Source organism: Phaethon lepturus, unplaced genomic scaffold, assembly GCF_000687285.1.
Source record: "Phaethon lepturus isolate BGI_N335 unplaced genomic scaffold, ASM68728v1 scaffold12536, whole genome shotgun sequence".
NCBI lineage: Eukaryota > Metazoa > Chordata > Aves > Phaethontiformes > Phaethontidae > Phaethon > Phaethon lepturus.
Genome location: NW_010547020.1, coordinates 21,225 through 41,339, shown reverse-complemented (window position 1 = coordinate 41,339; position 20,115 = coordinate 21,225). Strand labels below are relative to the sequence as shown.

At 38.0% G+C, this 20,115-nt stretch overlaps 1 protein-coding gene across 1 annotated transcript; it reads right to left on the bottom strand.

The window, feature by feature from the left end:
- Nucleotides 1–329: 329 nt before the first annotated feature.
- PCGF3 (polycomb group ring finger 3) lies at nt 330–16,430 on the bottom strand. Its single transcript, XM_010289515.1, has 8 exons — nt 16,322–16,430; nt 10,309–10,405; nt 7,628–7,683; nt 6,550–6,660; nt 6,029–6,117; nt 4,451–4,588; nt 2,366–2,446; nt 330–842 (listed from the first exon to the last, which is right to left on the bottom strand). The coding sequence occupies exons 1-8, from the start codon at nt 16,428–16,430 to the stop codon at nt 795–797; spliced, it is 729 nt and encodes a 242-aa protein (XP_010287817.1). The 3' UTR covers nt 330–794.
- Nucleotides 16,431–20,115: the final 3,685 nt, after the last annotated feature.

Here is a 20,115-nt window from a genome sequence, read left to right as displayed (position 1 = left end):
CACATCTACGTAAGAAATGTTTATTTTTTAAAAGTTCACAAATATAGCACTTGAGTATTTGTCATTATGTGGTGCAATTTATGCCACAGCAAAATATCAGGGCACATGAAAATCGATGGAAATTATTTCTATTGGTCTTACCAAATCAACATGCATTGGGGAGTATCAAAACTTTACTAAAACACAAAATAATGGACAGCAATAACTGGGCAAAAATGACAGACTTATTGGTTTCCCAGATTTCCAGAAGTTTTCAATGCAGCATAATAAATTATCACCAGTCACTAAATCATTAAGTATGTTCAATGCTCTACAGAATAACTTGAATAAAGCCAATGCAATCAGGCATACTATATAAGACAATAACACTTTGCAAAAATATAGTTTTTAAAGATTCAGAATGTGAAAAGTAACTAAATGCAACTTGGTGTCAAAAGCAACATTTTTAAATCACCCCACCACATTTTAACTTATTTCTGTGTAACTAAGAGTTAAATGAGGCTGAGCTACATGGAACTGTGAAGTGTTTTCAGTATCTGTAAACTTAGTGCTGGTAGTGCCTTGTCGCGTTGCAACTTCTTTCTTCCATACAAAAAAAGTATAAATATTTTCTGTTCAGAAATCTAGGTAACACATCCCTAGAAGAAATATTCAGAAGGACAGTCTGCTATGAAAGCCCTATAGTCTTCCAAAATTATTCAGCTGGTTTGTGTCATGTGATTAGTGATGCACTAAGAAGGTGCCAGATGATAGTCTCTGCAAAAAACTCTGCCCAGAAGGACAATAAAGTTCTCTTACAGCAAGTCCATTTTGGGTCTGTAATGTAGCAGTAGAGGTGCTTTCTGCAAGACAGAAATATTACATAAGAAACAAAACCAGAACTAATCTGTTCAGTAGGCAAAATTTTTGTTTCATAAACTGAAGCTTAAATGAACTATCACAATACCTATCTGACCTGTCAAACCAACACAAAGACAAGATGCAATTTCATCTATGGAGCTCAAACAAGAGATGAAGAAACCTTTCTCTTTTGTCTCAGGAGCCGATCACCTTAAGATCCATTCTACCAGGTCTGTTTAACTTGGAAAACCCATTCCCAGTAAGGAAGAAACGTAGATGTCTAGAAAGCAGCATAAGAGCATGTGGTACTTCATATTTAAGAGCTCTCACTTGATTCCTCTTCTGTGAATGTAACCATTGCTTTTTTATGAATAGGTAAACTTTAACTGCACGAAGGTGTTCTGTGTCTCATGTAAAGAAATGCTTCCTCTTGCCTGTTCTGGACCTCCCGTCTCCCAGTTTCAATTTATATCCCCAACTTCTTTCACTTGAGAAAACAGTTTACAGTTCCATTTTCCATGTGACTCACAATTGCATGGATTTCCATAATGAAGGTGAATAGTAGGCTTGTATAAAGGCACATCAATTTCATGCTCTTGTTTGGGATTTTTAGGGGGGGAAGGAACAGAACCAAACATTTACTTTGTATCCTTTTATATTTACCTACATTGAACTTAAGGTGCTCATTAATCACCTGTCACTCAGAACTGTAAAGGCTTGCTTCAATCCTTTGTTATCAATCTATCTTCACTATCCCAAATAACCACAATGTTGCCAGTGCACTGTTACTGCATTACTCAAACACCTTTCCAGGTCATTCAGGAACATCATACAGAACAGGTTCCAGTAGGATTCCACTCATGACCTCTCTGCATTTCAAAGACCGATCATTAACTTTTATCCTGTGATTCTTATGCAAGTCAGTTACTTTTCTATAGAAAGAGAGAAAAATGTTTCCCTAGTACCACCTGCACCTCTTCTAGATTCGCATCCAAAGCCATCAAGTGGTTCTACACTATAAACTCAGACTGTGTTGCTTGTCCATTATGAATGCTAACTCCTAGTTCAAATATCCCCAAGTACACATACACTGACTCTGTAGGTGTGGCTTGCTTCTTAAATGCAATTCATTCTTAAACCTATTTCACTTGAGCTGCCATTATTAATGCAATTACTAAAACTCAGAATGAATGCCCCACTGTTTACTATCCCATTTCAAGGAAGTTCTTTAAATAATACTTTCTTATGGCTTCCTCTTCCTTTGCCAGGCTTAATAACAATTTGATTGTTGATGCACTGTTCCCTTTTCCCTTGCAATTAATACTTAATTCCCCTTTCCTTCATTTTCTTGGAAACAAAATTAATACTTAGTGTTTAAGGATGCTGTATTAGATAGTTATTAAAGTATCTTTTTATTGAATTTGCAGTTACTGCAGTATAGTTCCAAATGATGCCTATTTTATAAACATTTCATTTGGCCACTTCATGATTTACTTGGAACCACTGTTCCATACCATAATCATACCTTAAATCTCCATCTAGTAACAACTACAAACTTGAGCGTGTGGTCCTTGCCAAGAATCTCTTCATTGCATAATATGTCCAGCTGACAGAAAAAAGACAACAGTTAATTCATTAGGACACAGCACATGAAACAACATATTTCAGATAATACTATAAATGTTTGACAATATTTTTTTTTTTCTTAAGACACTGGAACCATTCATCTTGCCATTGCTCTGCAGACAAAAATAGTACCAGGAAAGAAAAGAGAACGTCTTTTCTCAACATAAAGTGCTGAAAGATCATGTCTGTGCCTACCTACGAAATACTGCAGCAACTGTTTGATTTAGCTTCCCAAGTAGCACTAATAGCCTTTCCTGAAAACTTTATATAATTTTTAAAAGGCCCAATAAAATGACCAAGGAGACAGAACTCACAAATCTCAAAGACAGCTCGTTACTTAACATAGTATGAAAATTTTTTACCTAGCACCAGCCAAGTGGCTTTCTGTTACAAGGATACATTTAAAAAAAAAAAAAGCCTGACACTTCCCTCATACACTATGTTTATGGGTCTTTTACAGATAGTCAATAGCTATTTTTACTTTACCATCTCAATGTTGAAAGATCTTGACATGAGAAACTGAGGATATAAACATTAAAACATGAGGATCATATGACTACTGATCAGCTGAACATGAACTAGAACAGTGAACATGCATGAAAACAGTGAGTCACCGAAGTGGGTTATATTAACAATGCTTCACCACACACCCCAGAAAGGCCTGAATGTGTATGCTTCCACTTACATGGCTTACCTAATTGGCAGTAACTCAAACCTGCAATAGTCTATAGCAATCAACCAAGTACCCACAAGTTTAAATCTTTCTATGTGCCCATTACTTTGTACTGGTACACTGATTACACTACAATTTATGTAGTCTTTAAGACTGTAGGAATAGATAGCAAAGGAATAAACAATACTCCTGAAACTTTGTTCCTTCAGCAAAAGCCAAACAGGTTGTTAAATCACAGACTGGCACAGTGGAATAGAGGGCTTAAAACACATGCACACACAAAATATACACTCTTTTGAACAGTGGTGGTAACTATGTTGCTGCTGAGCTACAGCTAGGAGCCAAAAACTTCCAAGCCAGCTGAGGACATGAAAGGAGATACAGTTGTGTTTCAGGAAGACAAGCAGAGTTTGGGGACATACTCCAACCATAAGACAAGAGTGTTGGTTTGAAGTTTACAGGAGCTAGGAAGGAAAAGTGATACATATACAAGTTGGCTGTTTAAAAGTTTGAGAAGAAAGGTGTTGACACATTGGACTGGAAAGCAGACGATTTGATTTGAATGAAAAGTCTTAAAGAAATTCACTGAATCAGTGTCACAACGTGGGGTTGGGAGACATCAAGCTGCGAATCAATTGAGCTGTCTAGAGACTGCAACCAAGACCCAGCAAAGTGGTAAACAGAGGCTTCCTTCATGTTTGCCACCATTAATTTCAAATCCGAACTAGAAGAATTGCAAAGAATTGCCTTTCTTTCTGTACCTTCCACCATAAATTCTTCCCATGATTCCAAGTATTCCCTGCAAAGGAAGGGGAAAGTAGGTATCTGGTAACACTCTGCTCATGGTTGGCAGCAACTTTGGGTTGAGCTTCACTGAGAGCATAGAAAGGAACAAAATATTTGTGAGTGCTTTCTCTTAAGCTGGGCTTCGGTAGTGTTAAAGAGTTTGTTACTGCCTGTCCCCCCCACAGAGTTGAAATCTCTGAAAGGGTGGAGTGTACCTGACTATAAGCTGTCAAACAAAGCACCTTGCCAGAGTCCACTTCAACACATGTGGAAGCACATAACCAAGCGTTTTAGCTCAACTATTTATATATGGACATGAAAAGATGCACTGCAAACTAAGTGGGAAGTCCTGTATAGACCCCAAAAAGGACAAGAAAATGGCTACTTAACACATAATTCAAGAAACAGCATATGCTTTTGTTTTCTGAAAATAAAGTTAGACTAAAAGACATTCTTTGGAAAGGAACAATCCCACACTTTTTGTAAGGTTTTTATATCTGTAAAATAATTTTAAAAATTAATTACCTCATTAAAAGAAGAAAGGTTAAGTTTTTTGGCAATGAACTTCTTTAGATGCAACACTGTTGCTTGTGCTGAGCAGCGAATCCATTTTCGTTTCAATCCACGTAATTTGCTGCTATTGCATTCCAAGCAGATACTTACCTTCAGGAAAAAACAAACAGTCAGGGTTGGCTGGAACAATTTTCTGCAGTCCTCATTATGTACTCCATATGCAGTTTTTATTAATACAAAAAAGTGAAAAAGTGAAGTACTAGTATTCAATACAATAATATTGAACAGGTTGCCCAGAGACATGGTAGATGCTCCATCCCTGGAAACATTCCAGGTCAGGTTGGATGGGGCTCTGAGCAACCTGATCTAGATGTCCGTGCTCACTGCAGATGGACTAAATGACTGTATAAAAGGTCCCTTCCAACCCAAGGATTCTATGATTCTATTCCTTAAACTGAAATGCCTGTAGTCCTACTAAAAAAAAAAAAACATTCTAACATCCTGTCAGTTTAGTGATAAGCACTACTGCAACCAAAACAGATCTAGGTAACAAAGGTGAAGACAGAATTATTGATGTTGGGACAAGGCTGCTCCAGTCCAAATTCATAGGCTGCCAATAGCTCAAAAGGACCATATGTCAAAAGCCAGAGTAAAATAAACACTATGAATGCCATTGCCCATTTTTAACAATGGCTTCTAATGTATCTTCCTGCTTTTAATGCGGCTGCTAAACTCAGTTTAAAACAAAATTCCAACACATATTTAAGAGAGAATTTAAAGTTTAAAAAGAACGGATACAAATTACATGAATTTTTAAAATTCTAAATATTATCCCCCTGAAAGGTCTCTCTAATTTCTATGCTTCAATTCTTACGTCTTTTCTCATCCATCTCTTTATTACTTAGTCTAAGCTCTTTGTGATGATTTACTTTATGCACTAAGAGGATCTAGTGATAGGTACAATATCTTTGAACATTGCCTTACATTGTTATTGAAAAGAAAATTAATCCAAGTTTAATTTACTCTGGACACACATAATGGGAAAACGTAAGAGGAATGGCTTGTTTACCCCAAAAGCAGATTTCACTTTCAAACATGCTTTGTGTTTAAATTTTAATGATGAGCTTCCTGGGTTTCATACTATTTTTATGTTATAGGGCTAACACTGTCTTAGTATTAGAGGTTTACAACAAAATAAATATTAAATTAGTAAAAGTGCAAAAGGTTACATTAATAATTATTGATACACACTTAGATCAATGTATCACAATAACACTGGGATACACTACTTCAGAAGGGGGGCCAAATAACCTGAATTTGTTTTGAAAGCAAATAAATACTTAGGAAACTCATAAATAAAGAGTCAGAACTATAAAATCTTAGTGCAAATTTCTTTAATGTATTTTTCATTCCTGCCAAAACCCGAAGATGAAACTTGTGCTTACACAAAAGCATTGGGCAACACTGCATCTTGTTTGTATCAGAGGACAGAAAAAGTAGCTTGAAGCAGTTATTTTTCTTCTCTGTTAGCTTACCAAAGCGCTAAAGCAAAAATAAGAGATAAAACTAAAACATGCTCTATGAGCTCACCTGTTCATCACTTCGGTGGTAGTCATTATCTTCTTCCTGTTTTTCCTCAGAAGTTTCTTTATTTAAATTTTCATCTGTTTTAGTTTCACCTTACATAAAAAACCAGATATATGGGATAACACTCAGCAGCAGCTTGTAATGCTAATATGATTAAAACAGCAGAGTTCAGAACTGCAATATAGAATAAACTTTGCTTTTCTGAAATTGTGCTTATCTGCTTAGGCAACACTAGGTGCCAACAGCTGTTAGCAGCCCAGAAGCTGGGTAATTTCACAGAGTTCCCATGGAGGTACTACTATGGAGATCTCCTTCACCAAGAGTGATATGCTATGACCAGCTAGAAAGAAAGATTCTGTACACAAATAAGAGACAAAGCAACAATCCTACACTCACTGTATTGTGCAGTGTTATAAAACAATTGTGATTGTAATAGACCAATTAGGCACATACCTCCAACAGGTCTGTTCATCAATTCACTAGCCGTCACCCGCCCAAAAGAGAATAAATAAAGGAACATTTACCATTTCGATGGGAATCTAGGTGTTGTTTTGTGGAACATGTCTCCCCTTTGATGTCCCCTGGAACTTCCATGCCCAGTTTGTGATAAAACTCCCTTTGTTTTTTCATTTCCGCTGTTTAAAATTGTAAATATTAATCCCTGTAATAAAGTTCTAATACAATATTTACAAAGTTATTCCAAATCCTTTCCCTCTTAAGTGAAACATGCTTGTCAAAAAGTAGTGGTATTGTTGTATTTACTACTCTTCTATCTTTGCTATTGTATCAAGCCATGCCTCATCTTATTTTTCATGGTTAGAATACTACAAAGTCATCTGTTTTATTACTACAGCATTCCTACTAGAATGACATGGTATTTAAGATATTATACTGTATTTTGAATCCCTTCCACAATATTTCAGTCAAACCATTGGGTTTGAATTTTTATTTAGAGTTCAGATTTTCAGTATGCTAGAAATAATTTTTAAATAATCCATTTAATCTTATTGATGTTTGAGAATGTTCTGGTTTTGCAGCTTAAGTGGATTAAAACACACTATCTAAATGAAAGTTGTAACATACATTTAGACAAGAAATTACTGCGCCGTTATTACGGTACTTCTTTAGTTGAAGTCTCAAATAGGGTTATGAAAACACAAATTAAAACTTACCTGCCGAGAAAGGACTCACCCAGAAACTCCACTGAAACTAAAAGCTACTCTGCATTACATTCTACCTCTGAGAATTCTAGAAAGCTAGCACAACAAGTTTAAGCGCACAGTTTAATAAGAATGAATGAGAGTTAGTGTGCCAACGTTCAAAAGCTGAACTACTATTCTGCTTCACACACTACTACTACTTTTCAAAGAAATATCCCATCTCTCCTCCCATCACCCCCAAGGCCAATTGCTGCTAGTACAGATATGAAATTAAACTAATCACTAGAAATTACACAAATTAAGGAATACAGTTTTCTATTATATTTTTCCTCAGTTCTTCCCCCTGCCCCTGCATTTTCATCACCTGATACTTTTTTTTTTTCCAAGTGTTAAAGAAGTATGTGCAAAACGACCTCTTAAAAAAGGGCATAACACAACTTACCTTCTTGGAGGCCTGGCACAAGTTTGTAAACAATATCTTGCATTGTTCTGTCATGACTAGCGAGGAAAAAAAAAAACAAAATCAAAAGTTTAAGTCAATCATCTTGATTCAAAACTTTTCTCTTAAAAATGTTCCAGTACTAAATTGAATGAAAAATCTCTAAATTCACCTAACAACACCTTCAATTCTCAAATCAGTATTTACATCAAACAAGAGACAACAGTAACATGAAACAAATTATGAAAAAGTACAGGCTAAGACAGAAACCCAAGGGAAGTTTGAGGAAGAATAGTCTTGGACATGCAGAGGATGAAGCTCCATGGAATATGGACTGCTGCATCAAGACAAGTATGTCACTAATAATCTCAAAATTCTTTGACAGCTTGAGGTAAACTCATTTTTATTACAGAGGAATCAAGGATAGTCTGTTTCTTAACCCTACAGACTCATCTCTCACATTTCCAGATTACTTAGTTATCTTTACCAGGCTTTTTCAAAAAATGCAAGAAAACAGGTCACAAAAAAAGACCACAACAATAAAATTTTACTTTGCTCTTAAAAGCCAACATTTGAACTGTGAGCAAACTATGTTGCTCAGAAGCTTGTATAGGTAAGTGTGGCTCAAATAAAAGAAAGGTTATAATCCCACTGGAACTGGAGCAGCAGGACGAGTTAAGACTCTAAACTTAATTCCCAGCTATCCTAGACAAAATTCTGTTTTAGTCTAAAATAAGTCATTTTCTGAGAGAAACAAAATATTACGCTAAATTCCAACTGATAAGTAATATCAGAGACACTTAAAATATTTGTCTCAGCTGCTGCAAGGTCATTACCCCAATAGAGCTTGCAATACCAAGTCCTGAATCTGACTTAAGTAGGGTAAGAGGCTTACAAGAGTTGTCTCAGGCTTCTCGTCACCTGACATGAACACTTCACAGCAGTGGAAACCAGGGAAGAAGTACCAGAATGGTGACAAATCAAGAGATCTACTATCAACCATTACAACCTATAAGTAGCACTACAAGAACAATCAATATATCATTAATTCTAAATTCATGTAATTTCAACCAGTAGCAATTCCATTTGCACAGGCTGTGATTTTCAAGTGTCATATATCGATTTCAGGAACATCTCTAAAAATATTTCCATATAAATGAGTAAATCAGCCATCACTATTAGATCAGAGGTGAGCATTTAACAGCATGAAGAAATGTGTAGAGATACATTTGGTTTACCTATTTTCCAGACGGTGAGGGATGAACAAGAGTGCAAATCTGCATTCTAAGACATATTGTGAAACTCCCGACTGTCAATTCTTTACTAAAAAATATGTATATATCCAAAAGTAGGTTGGGCAAAGACCGTTTCAGTCTTGAAGGGGCAGTATTTTATAACCAGTTCTGGCAAAATACTTTCTTTGAAGTGTATTCAGTGACAAAAAACAAGTAGCAAATTCCTTTCTATCTGTTCTCAATTTGATGCTGTTTCCTGGCCCCTTCTGCCCCAGAAAACAAGCTTCTGAACCAAGGCTCTGGTGTATTCTTGTAGCTTTACTGAAGACAAACATGTTGCCTTAACTGTAATTTATTTGTTCTTGCCTCTTGGCATCTACTTGTCCCTTCAAAGCAGACACTCATATAGGGTATTACCAGTATATCATATAACACATTATCAGTGTACTCTATTATTCTTCAAATGCAGAGATGGCATAACTAGTTTCAGGCTCCTGAATCAGGATCAAACTTGAGCAATGTGAGTACAGAACATCAACAGTTTTCTGAAAAAGTGAAGAGAAATCATTTTCTATAAACATTATTTCAGAAGTTGTTATAGAACTCAGAAAGGCACACTGAAAACTGCCACAAATGAAAGTAAACTCTTTTAGAAAGGTAGGCAAAACACCACTCGATATGCAACACCTAGTGCAAACACACTGTCACAATGGATTTTCTTCAGCAAAAGTTACTACAGTTCAGTAAAATGAAAGGAAAGCACTGAAGGAAAAGAAAGGAAACGCCTTTTCTGAAAACAAAAAAAAAAAAAATATACTTAGGGGAAAAAAAAAAGAAGCATTAACAATACCATTTTCATGATAGGTCAGAAACTGAAAGCACTGTGTAGGGATTAAAATAGAATGAAGGACAAGATTGTTCCATTATAGAGATTAAAGCCCCTGGTCTAATATTTTTGCTGCTGTATTCTTACCTGTTCATATGAACTAAAGAGACCTTTGAAATGTTAATTGAACAATAAAGACAATAAAGCTGAGAATTATTTCTCCCATTACTCTGTCAGACACTGAAAAGTACTGTTCAACTGAGATGAATTATTTCCAGGATTTTGTAAAAGTATAATTTCTACAAATGTTTCATTTATGTAACTTTTACAAGCCAAACATACAAAACGAAGAATGACTATATCCCATTAAAACTCACACAGAAATGAAACAGTAAAGTATATACTTTGTTTGCTTTTAAGTCTGGAAAAAGCTAACAGGCATCAAGGAGTTGCAAATTCATAGCAAAGTTTGATCCGGTATCTCCTCAATCACCTTCAACTTTCCTTTTAAATGTTTAACATGCTGATAAGCAAGTTAGAAAATTTGGGACAAAGAGATGCTGTATTAAAGAGGCTGAAACAGTCTAGAGTGAAGCTAGTTGCACTTTTGCTTTCATACTTACCCAATGTACTGTAATGGGTGGCTCTGATGTATAACAATTCTACAGGTTGGACAGGTGTTGTTTTCCTCCAAATATTTCACTAGGCAGCTCCTACAGACTGATAACAAGGACATTCATAATTAAAAAGAAATAAAAGAAGCATAATGAAAAAAAAGTGTGTTTTTATACAGCCACAGAAATGCACCTCACTGAAATTTAGACAAAGTTCATTTTTTAAATCATGTAAGCATGATGCCTATCATGCAGAATACAGTTTCCAGTGTCTTTCATTAATGCTCTTGATACAGGGAAGTGATGCACTAGATTAAGGCATCTGTACTTGTGGTGAGTTAACCCTGGCTGGATGCCAGGTGCCCACCAAGGCCACTCTATCACTCCCCTTCTCAGCTGGACAGGGGAGAGAAAATATAACAAAGAATTTGTGGGTCAAGATGAGGACAGGGAGAGATCATTCACCAGTTACCAGCACAGGCAAAACAGACCCAACATGGGGAATTTAATTTAATCTACTGCCAATCAAAATCAGAGTAGGGTAATGAGAACTAAAAGCAAATCTTAAAACACCTTTCCCCCCACCGCTCTCTTACTCCAGGGCTCAACTTCACACTTGATTTTCTCTACCTCCTGCCCCCAAGCAGCACAGGGGGACAGGGAATGGGAGTTGAGGTCAGTTCATCACACGTCTCCGCTGCTCCTTCTTCCTCTGGGGTGGGACTCCTCACACTCTTCCCCTGCTCCAGTGAGGGGTCCCTCCCATGGGAGACAGTCCTTTCTTGAGTCCTTCCCATGGGCGTCAGTTCTTCATGAACTGCTCCAGCCTGGGTCCCTTCCACAGGGTGCAGTCCTCTGGGGACAGACTGCTCCAGAGTGGGTCCCCCAGTCAGTGGGTCACAAGTCCTGCCAGCAAACCACCTCCAGTGTGGGCTCCTCTCTCCATGGGTCCACAGGTCCTGCCAGGAGCTTGCTGTAGCGTGGGCTTCCCATGGGGTTCACAGCCTCCTCCTTTGGATATCCACCTGCTCCAGCGTGGGGTCCTCCACGGGCTGCAGGTGGATATCTGCTTTACTGTGGACCACCACGTGCTGGAGGTGGACAGCCTGCCTCACCATGGGCTTCACCACAGGCTGCAGGCAAATCTCTGCTCCAGAAACTGAAGCACCTCCTCCCCCTCCTTCTTCACTGACCTTGGTGTCTGCAGAGTTGTTTTTCTCACACATTCTCACTCCTCTCTCTGTCTGCAATTGCTGTGCCATTTCCCCCCTCCCCTTGTTAACTCTGTTATCCCAGAGGCACTACCACCATTGCTGATGGGCTCAGCATTGGCCAGCAGTGGGTCTGTCTTGGAGCCATCTGGCATTGGCTCTGTCAGACACAAGGGAAGCTTCTAGCAGCTTCTCACAGAGCCACCGCTGCAGCATCCCCAGTACCAAAACCTTGCCACGCAAACCCAATACAGTACCTAGCCAAAGTCTCCCTAATAAAGCATGCAACATAAAATCCCACTCTGGAATTTCCTAAAACAGCAATTTCTAGCAGGTCAACATCATACCGCTTGCACCATTCAGCTTGCACAGATGATATTACAGAACTGTATGCCATTAAGATACTAAGCCTATTTGCTTTAACCATGGCCACATACAGAAGTGAAGTCTATGGTGGCAATGAACCCAAATCAAAAAAATTATTCTGCAGTTGGATACTATTTAAAAGAACAGAAAATTTTCAAAAAGTGGATATCCAGGTGCTATTTTAATTCTAACTTTCACAGAGTACACTACAGTTAAACTTCCACCAGAAAAAAATTGCATGGACACAGACCTTCAGTATTTCTAAGATGTCCTGGTAGAAGTTGCTAAACCAGTTGTGCATTAAAAAGCTGCATGCTTTTGGAACTGTATCCATATCTCATTCAAAGTAAGCTATTTACACTGCTGCCTCCCCCACCCCCCAAATAGTAGTTATAAGATATGCTACTATATGGTATCTTGATTCAATTAAAGTTACAACTCAAAAATGTGGGACGTGGGGGGATGGTGCAGAAATAGCTTTTTCTTAAAGAGCAGCAGTTCATGCAATCTTGGTATTAATGCATTCTTACCACAGAAATGGAAAAAAATCTGTAACTATAGAGACATCTACCTCTCAGACAAGATGACAGTACAATTAAATAAGCACACATTATTACCAAAAAAAAATATGCAGCAGCAAATGAAGCATGGTAAGCTTGCATTCTGCATTGTATGTACCCATTTAGGATGACAGTACCATTGCTGGTAGAAGTTATGTTTAGACCAAGCCTCATAGATTTGCACACTAAGCACAGATCTTGCACAGCAGTCTGTTCCAGTGGAACACCAAAGCAGTAATCCATTTGCAAAAGTGAAGTGAAACCCCAGTCTTACAAAGTCAATGAAAGTACAACCCAACAGTGGAAGCAGGGACTGGGTATCCTGGGAAGAGTACAACGATGATGCCTGGTTGTGTAGGGATGGGGTCAGGAAGGCTAAGTGTGGCTGACGCTGAACTTGGCAAGGGATGCAAAGAAGAATAATAATAAGGGCTTCTACCAGGTGTGTCAGCCAGAAAAGGAAGGTTAAAGAACGTGTAGACCACCAATCAGAAATACTGGCAAAGTGGTAACAACAGACACGGAGAAGGCTGGCTCAACTATTTCTTTGCCTCGGTCTTCACTGGCAGTCTCTCTTCCCAAACCTCTTGAGTGGATGGACCACAAGACAGGGATCTGAGGAAAAAAGTCCCTCCCACTGTAAGGGAAGATCAAGTTCGTGACCACCTGAGGAACCTGAACATCCGTAAGTCTATGGGACCCAATAAGATGCGTCCCAGAGCGATATCTGAGGCAAACGGTAAGCTCTAGTGTGCAGGTGGGTAGGAGTTAACAATACAATAAAGGTTACAACATTAGAATGAAAACGGATCTGGTGGTCAAGAAGATGAAGTAGTATTTTTACCTAAGCAGTAAACAATGAAGACACAGCTGAGTTCCTGCACTCTTGAAAAATGCAACTGTCACGAGATGAGCAGAATCCACAGCAACTACAGTAAATGTACAGGTGGCAGGGGGAGACCATGACCACCTACTTAATTGAGGGACTATGCAGATTACCGCCCCTCCTCCCCTTTCTAGGAGCATGCACACCAATTTGAGTACGTACCAATAATAAGCAATGTGGTAATTACTAGCCACTAAATGTAAACTTGGGTGAATTCCATGTGGTGATTCCCCTGTGTGGTGCGCTAGCTTTGTGGAATACCACATAGCACCCATATCTGTGCAAATATGCTATAAATAAAATATCTCTACTCTGTGTGTGTATTGGCATGTTGCATACCAGGTATATGATCCACTTTTGGGACAACAAGAGTCCTGATTGAATTGGCTGATGTAGTTGCCAAGTCCATTCTCCATTATAGTCATAGCAGTCAGGTGAAAACCCTGGAGACTGGAAAAGGGAAACATTGCACCCATTTTTTGAAAAGTAGAAATGGAAGATCCTGGGATCTACCAACCCATCAGCCTCATGCCTGTGCCTGGGAAGATCATGGAACAGATCCTCCTAGAAGCTATGCTAAGGCACATGGAGGGCTGGGAGGTGACCTGAGACAGCCAGCATGGCTTCATCAAGGGCAAGTCCTGCCTGACCAACCTCGTGGCTTTCTACAATGGACTGACCATATCAGTGGACATGGGAAGAACTACGGATGTTATCTGTCTGGACTTCTGTAAGGCCTTTGACATGGTCCCCCACAACATCCTTCTCTCTAAATTGAAGAGATATGGATTTGATGGGTGGACTGTTAGGTGGATGAGGAATTGGCTGGATGGTTGCATCCATGACCATGGTGGTCAATGGTTCAATGTCCACATAGAGATTGGTGATCAGCAGTGTCCCTCAGGGGTCCGTACTGGGATACGTACTGTTTAATACCTTCATCAGTGACATAGACAATGGGATCAAGTGCAAGTTTGTGGATGACACCAAGCTGAGTGGTGCTGTTGACACATCTGAGGGACAGGATGCCATCCAGAGGGACCTGGACAAGCTCAAAGAATGGGCCTGTGTGAACCTAGAGAGGTTCAATAAGGCCAAGTGCACCTTGGACAGGGCAACCCCCAGTATCAATCCAGGCTTGGGGATGAAAGGATTGAGAGCAGCCCTGCTGAGAAGGACTGGAGGGTACTGATGGATGAAAAGCTGACATTAGCAGGTAATGTGCACTTGCAGCCCAGGTGGACAACTATATCCTGGGCTGCATCAAAAGAACCATGGCCAGCAGGTCAAGGGAGGTGATTCTGTCTCTCTACTATGCTCTGGTGAGACCCCACCTGCAGTACTGCACGCAGATCTGGAGCCCTCAGCACAGGAAAGACATGGACCGGTTGGAGCAGGTCCACAAAAATGATCAGGGGGACGGAACACCTCTCCTATGAAGAAAGGCTGAGAGAGTTGGGGTTGTTCAGCCTGGAGAAGAGAAGGGTCTGTGGAGACCGTATTGCAGCCTTCCAGTACTTAAAGGGTGCCTATAAGAAAGATGGGGAAAGAATTTGGGGCAAAAGTAAGTAGAAGTCTAGCATAAAGATCTCTACACTCCTAAAAGTGTATGGAAATTATGATGTGAAACAGATACAGAAGGCACATGAGAATAACCAAAATTACACGGAAGCATAACAAGAACATCAAACTCATTAAAACTGATAAATAGAACTTCTAAATCAAATAAAAATGGAAAACAATCTCTGACAAATTATGAGCATTGTATTTCCCCTTTGTAAGACATTTTAGGTGAAGTCCACTGAAAGTTGCATCTTGTAGAGATGAAGCCACTGCCATCAAATATTTCCCTTCCAAGAAAATTAGGACTATGGGTCATTAACCTATTCAAACAACATACTAGCTTTATCAGAATAAGATACAGAAGCATTTTAAAACATGAGACGTTTGAAGTTGCATGGCAAATACTATTTAATGGATTAATACAGGTGCATAGAAACAAGTGAGATTCTAAACTCTGAACAGGTAAAACTGGACAAATGGAAGCTCCTGGGTGACAAGGACAAGCTAGTAAATTGCAGGGACTCTTAAGACAGAGCTAGAAACAATACTTTTGGTAAAACCCTGTAGTGTGAGGTATAAAGCGATCAATGTGGCTGCTACAGAGGATATTTAATATAACTACAGCAGGTCTTCTAGACTGAAGGTTAATTCCTCATCTGATACCTACTTTTACATAAAAGAAACTGAGGATCAGAACAGATTCAAGACAAAATAGTTCTGGACTTACCACTTTGGACTATAAGGGTGCTTCTCCTCAGAAGAAATATTTCCAGATCTTTAGTTGGAACTGTGCTAATATGCAAGGTTTCCATCAGAATATTGCAAACCCTAGCACTCCTATATCCCATGATGTCAACAATAAAGATGCTGGGATGGACTTACATGTTCTAAGGCTTTGCAAGGTACTAGGGAATACTTCACTGGTGTGAAACTAGAAAAATCACAAAGTAACGTAACAACAAACAACTACCTCACCATACTATTTTGGAATAAAAACTTATTTTCATGGTACAATACAATATACTTATTCTTTATTGACAAACTATGGCTGCTTTCTGCAGTGGAACGGGAGAGCAAGAGACATTTGGAAGGTTCCAGGTGAAGAACGTATGTTATGTCAGCTGTCACAGAAGAGAGAACTAGGCATTCTACATTCCTTTAGCAGGAAGACAGACTGCATTCTTGAATGCATATGTGACCACTAATTGTATATGGCTTCAAGTTTGTGCAATACAGCTTTAATGTTCTCTTCATTTGCTTTGTTAAAAAAACAAATCTGTTAAAAAAGCAGTGTCTAGGGAAGTATACATTATTTTGGCTGATGCACAATATTTTTTAATTTCAACTAAAAACCATTAAAACATGTTGTACATCAAGTTAAAAAAAAAACCCACAAAACAAAACAATTCCTTTAACTTAATTACACTTCTACTTACAAGTATGTAAGCATTCTGTTACAGTAGTAGCATCAATCAGGTATCCATTGCACAGACGACAGGTTATATGGGCATTAATGTCCCAAAGCTTAATCTTTCTCGTTAGCATCTTTGGTGTCTGCAGAAAAGACATATCATAAAGTAACACAGGTGTAGTGATCAGGTAAAAGGCATTTGGGAATAAATGATTAACTAGAATTAACCCTAAAGATATGTTTATACAGCTTTAGGCTTTCGTATACTGTACATGTGTGTGCACGCAGACGCACAATGATAGCACTAACTTTTACAGGATAGCAGTGAAACAATGTAAAACCCATATGATTTTGCAAGTCAAAATTTCACTAGCATAGAAAAATCTTTCTAGTATGCTATTAATAAGTTCCTTTTTCAAACAAAGGACTTAGATTTAAGCTGAAACCCTACTATTCTAGTAATCTAAGTCATCGCATTCAGTCTAGTAATGGGGAAAAATTGAGAAAAATTTTCAGAGAAAACCCTCAAAGCAATTTAAGGATTGGAAGCATTTTGATAATTGAAAAGTCAAAATAACTAGGTCTGATTTGGCATAGTAGGTTTAACCACACTTTTAAGTGTTTGCCTTGTGCCAGTATGGTTAAAGCTTAATATTGAAGCTCTGTCTCAATAATGGTGCTAAAAAGTAAATCTTCTGAAATCCCATTTTATTTAAGCTCAAGTTAATTAAAGAACACATTACAAACTAAAATAGTCTCATTGGCAGAGCTGCAGTTTGTTTTACTAAGAAACGTGAACCAGAAAGTTTTTCTCTCTTCAGAGCAAGGGATGACATAACCACCATTAAAAGGAATAAAAATCAGAAATTAAAAATTAAACAGCTCATTTATCTTTTTTGCAGCAACCCCAACTGCTTTTAGAGAAAACACCATGCTTTAACAAAGTTACCTTTTAACCATAGCTATATTTTATTTTTCAAAGCATCTTGAAAAGAAAATTATACTGTTACCATAAGTTGACAGCATTCAAGTTAATTAACAGAGCCAGCTAAACTGGCTTACAACCTATTACATTTGCATCCAGCACTGCAGAAGTCACCAAATCACACTGTTTTCCATTAAAGTGACTTTACTGTCCCTGGCTCACAAATACTAGTTTCTGTCTAGCTTAGTGTGGAATACATTTCAGAATCGGAATGGTGACACATGATCCCCAAATTTCTGATCCCCAAATGTCTGATCTTTAATTTAATTTGTCATATTCTTTTTCCTGTGTTTAACGAAGTGTCACTAAGCAAAAAGAACTATCAACAGTCAAACTTTCACACTAATCTAAACTATACTAGCACTGAAAAAGTACTTCATATTCCATTACAACCTATGGAAAAACACATCCAACACCCACCCATTAAAATCTACATTGTCCTATACAAAAATTACTAGGAAGACTTCCAGTTCTTACAGCTAAGCAGTAAATGACACAAAAATAAAACTATTTTATGGTATTTAAGATTTCTTAATTAAGCTAGTGACTAGCCATTACAGAAGAATGAAAGTGCAACTTGCTTTTGCAGTACACAAGATGGTCAGAATCTGTACTGGGAAACTGAATTGTTTTTTCTAAATTGTATTTTATGGATTTATTTCTAACCAACTGACAACCAGCCACACATTAAACCCTTTGGAAGGGTTTGAAGTTGGGTTTGAACCCTTAGAAGTTAGTCCATAAGATTAGCTCTTGAGTGCACCTAAAGAAACAATTGCATGAAATAAGTACATTTCTATGGCACAAGGGAAGCTATTCAACATTACTTCTCAAGAACAGTTCAGGAGATGGCTTAAAACCACCAGTTAAATAAAAAGTAAACACATTGGAAAACATAATTCATGACAGGCAAAAGAGAAATTAAGCTACAAGGATACTTAAGAAGGAAACATCAATGCAACTCTAGTTACTTGCCTAAGCAGGAATTCAGAAAAAGGTGTTCAGGATCATCACAGACTGAATCCAAGCACTAATGAGGCAGAAGAGCCAAAGACATTACCGCGAAAACTAAAGCAAAGAAATTACTTATTTTCTAGAAAAAGCATGACAATTTTTCCCCACTATAGTAGAGACAAGCACTGACACTAGAAAAAAACAAAAAGCAAACCTTCAACAAACAAAAAACAGTTGAGATGAAGAATATCGTACAATGAAGAAGGTAAAAAACCTACAAAATGGTACTGAAGCCCATTGTGCCAGAAAAAGAGGATAGCAAAGATAATACACACTTCACTGACTGAATGGGAAACAAAATCATACACTTTTTGGCAATGGAAAAAATGTGTGTCTTCTAGAATATCCAGAGCAAGCCTGTCAAATCAACTTTATGCAAATTTTATACACCTTTCAAGAAAGACACAAGAACTCTCTCATTAGACATTTAAAGAACAGAAACTGGCAACTATTGGAAGAAGCAGCAGAATGGCAACAAGTTTTTCCAGGGCATTAGACCCCTCAGTTTCAAAACAAGACAAAACCTACAGCAGGAGATTTCTCCAGAAGGCCTGGCCTTACACTACTATCTTGCAGCTGCTAAAACAAGAGAACAATCTCTTCTCTGTATATGCAGAGGCCCAGACACTATAGCTTCAACAAGCTTGAATCTCCGGTAAGCAATGCAACTTTTAAGGTCTGTAAGCAAGCTGTCACTGTCAGACTCCACTTTAGCCTGCATCTTGTGCAGTTGAGACCTCTGTCCTCTAGCCTCAGGAAAAAAGACAAAAATTGGAATGTCTCTCATTTTCAAAACAGTTAAGGAGGAGGACAATAGGAGGACTTATTAAAAATTTAAAAAAAAAAAGAAGAAACACAGACGAAGACAGACAAAGACAAAAGCCAGGCCAGTTCATATTTATTTAGAAAGGATGTGAAGAGCTAGCATACCAAGATGTCAGTTCAGTTAGATAGCATATTTAAAAACTCAAGACTTTGAAGACAACTTGAACTGCTTCCCAGAGGGAAAGTGGGGGAAAAAACAAAATTAGCAAAACTACTAACCTATATAAAGAAGAAACAGAAGGATTAAGGTTACAGCCTCATATAAGAAATTAAATTCATTAATAACAACAAATGAAAAATGTGAAGTAATTCCACATTCATCACCTCTCTGCTGTTCTATATCAGTTCAGAGGAAAGTAAATAAAATAATTGCAAGTTTCACCATTAACTACTTTTTAATCATTATTAACGTATTTGAAAAAGATACACCATCACACTACAAAATACTAAGCTAAGCTATCATTCACAATACTTAAGAAGAAACTCTCCATGTGAGTAGACAGCTAATACAGGATGTCTTCCATGTTCCTATCTGGAATATGTTAAGAACTATGAACTCAGAAGGGGTACTAGTATATTTGAACCACATATCTGCTCTTGGGAGGGAGTCCCAACATTCCCATGTTCCTACAGCCTACTGCCAAACAAAAGTTTAAAGCCACTTTCATCATGTAAGACAGCCGAGCTCTTCTTACCACCCCACCAAAAAAAACACACCAAAAAAAGTAACCATACATACAGTGAAGTACACTGCTGTAGGGGAAAAAATGTGGATTAGATCTGAAGATTAGAAGCAAACAGAAGGTACAAAAAAATCTCCAAGACATTAATGCTGACAAGCATATCATAAACAAATTCCCAATCCCTATGTCTATGTCATCTTAACTCCACCTCAATTATTATGAAGGCTACCTGTTATTTCAACATTACAAGTACAATAACAAATTAAAAATCTGTTTATTAAAAATCTAAGATTTTACATCAGGCTAGGTAAC

Bases quoted from the DNA above. Each gene is read 5' to 3' on its own strand.
- PCGF3 (XM_010289515.1), bottom strand. From the start codon at position 16,430: ATGCTAACGAGAAAGATTAAGCTTTGGGACATTAATGCCCATATAACC. The intron at 7,684-10,308 runs GTAAGTATGAAA...TTTCCTCGCTAG, and splicing joins CACCCATTACAGTACATTGG to TCATGACAGAACAATGCAAG. The intron at 4,589-6,028 runs GTGAGCTCATAG...TTTTTCCTGAAG, and splicing joins ACCACCGAAGTGATGAACAG to GTAAGTATCTGCTTGGAATG.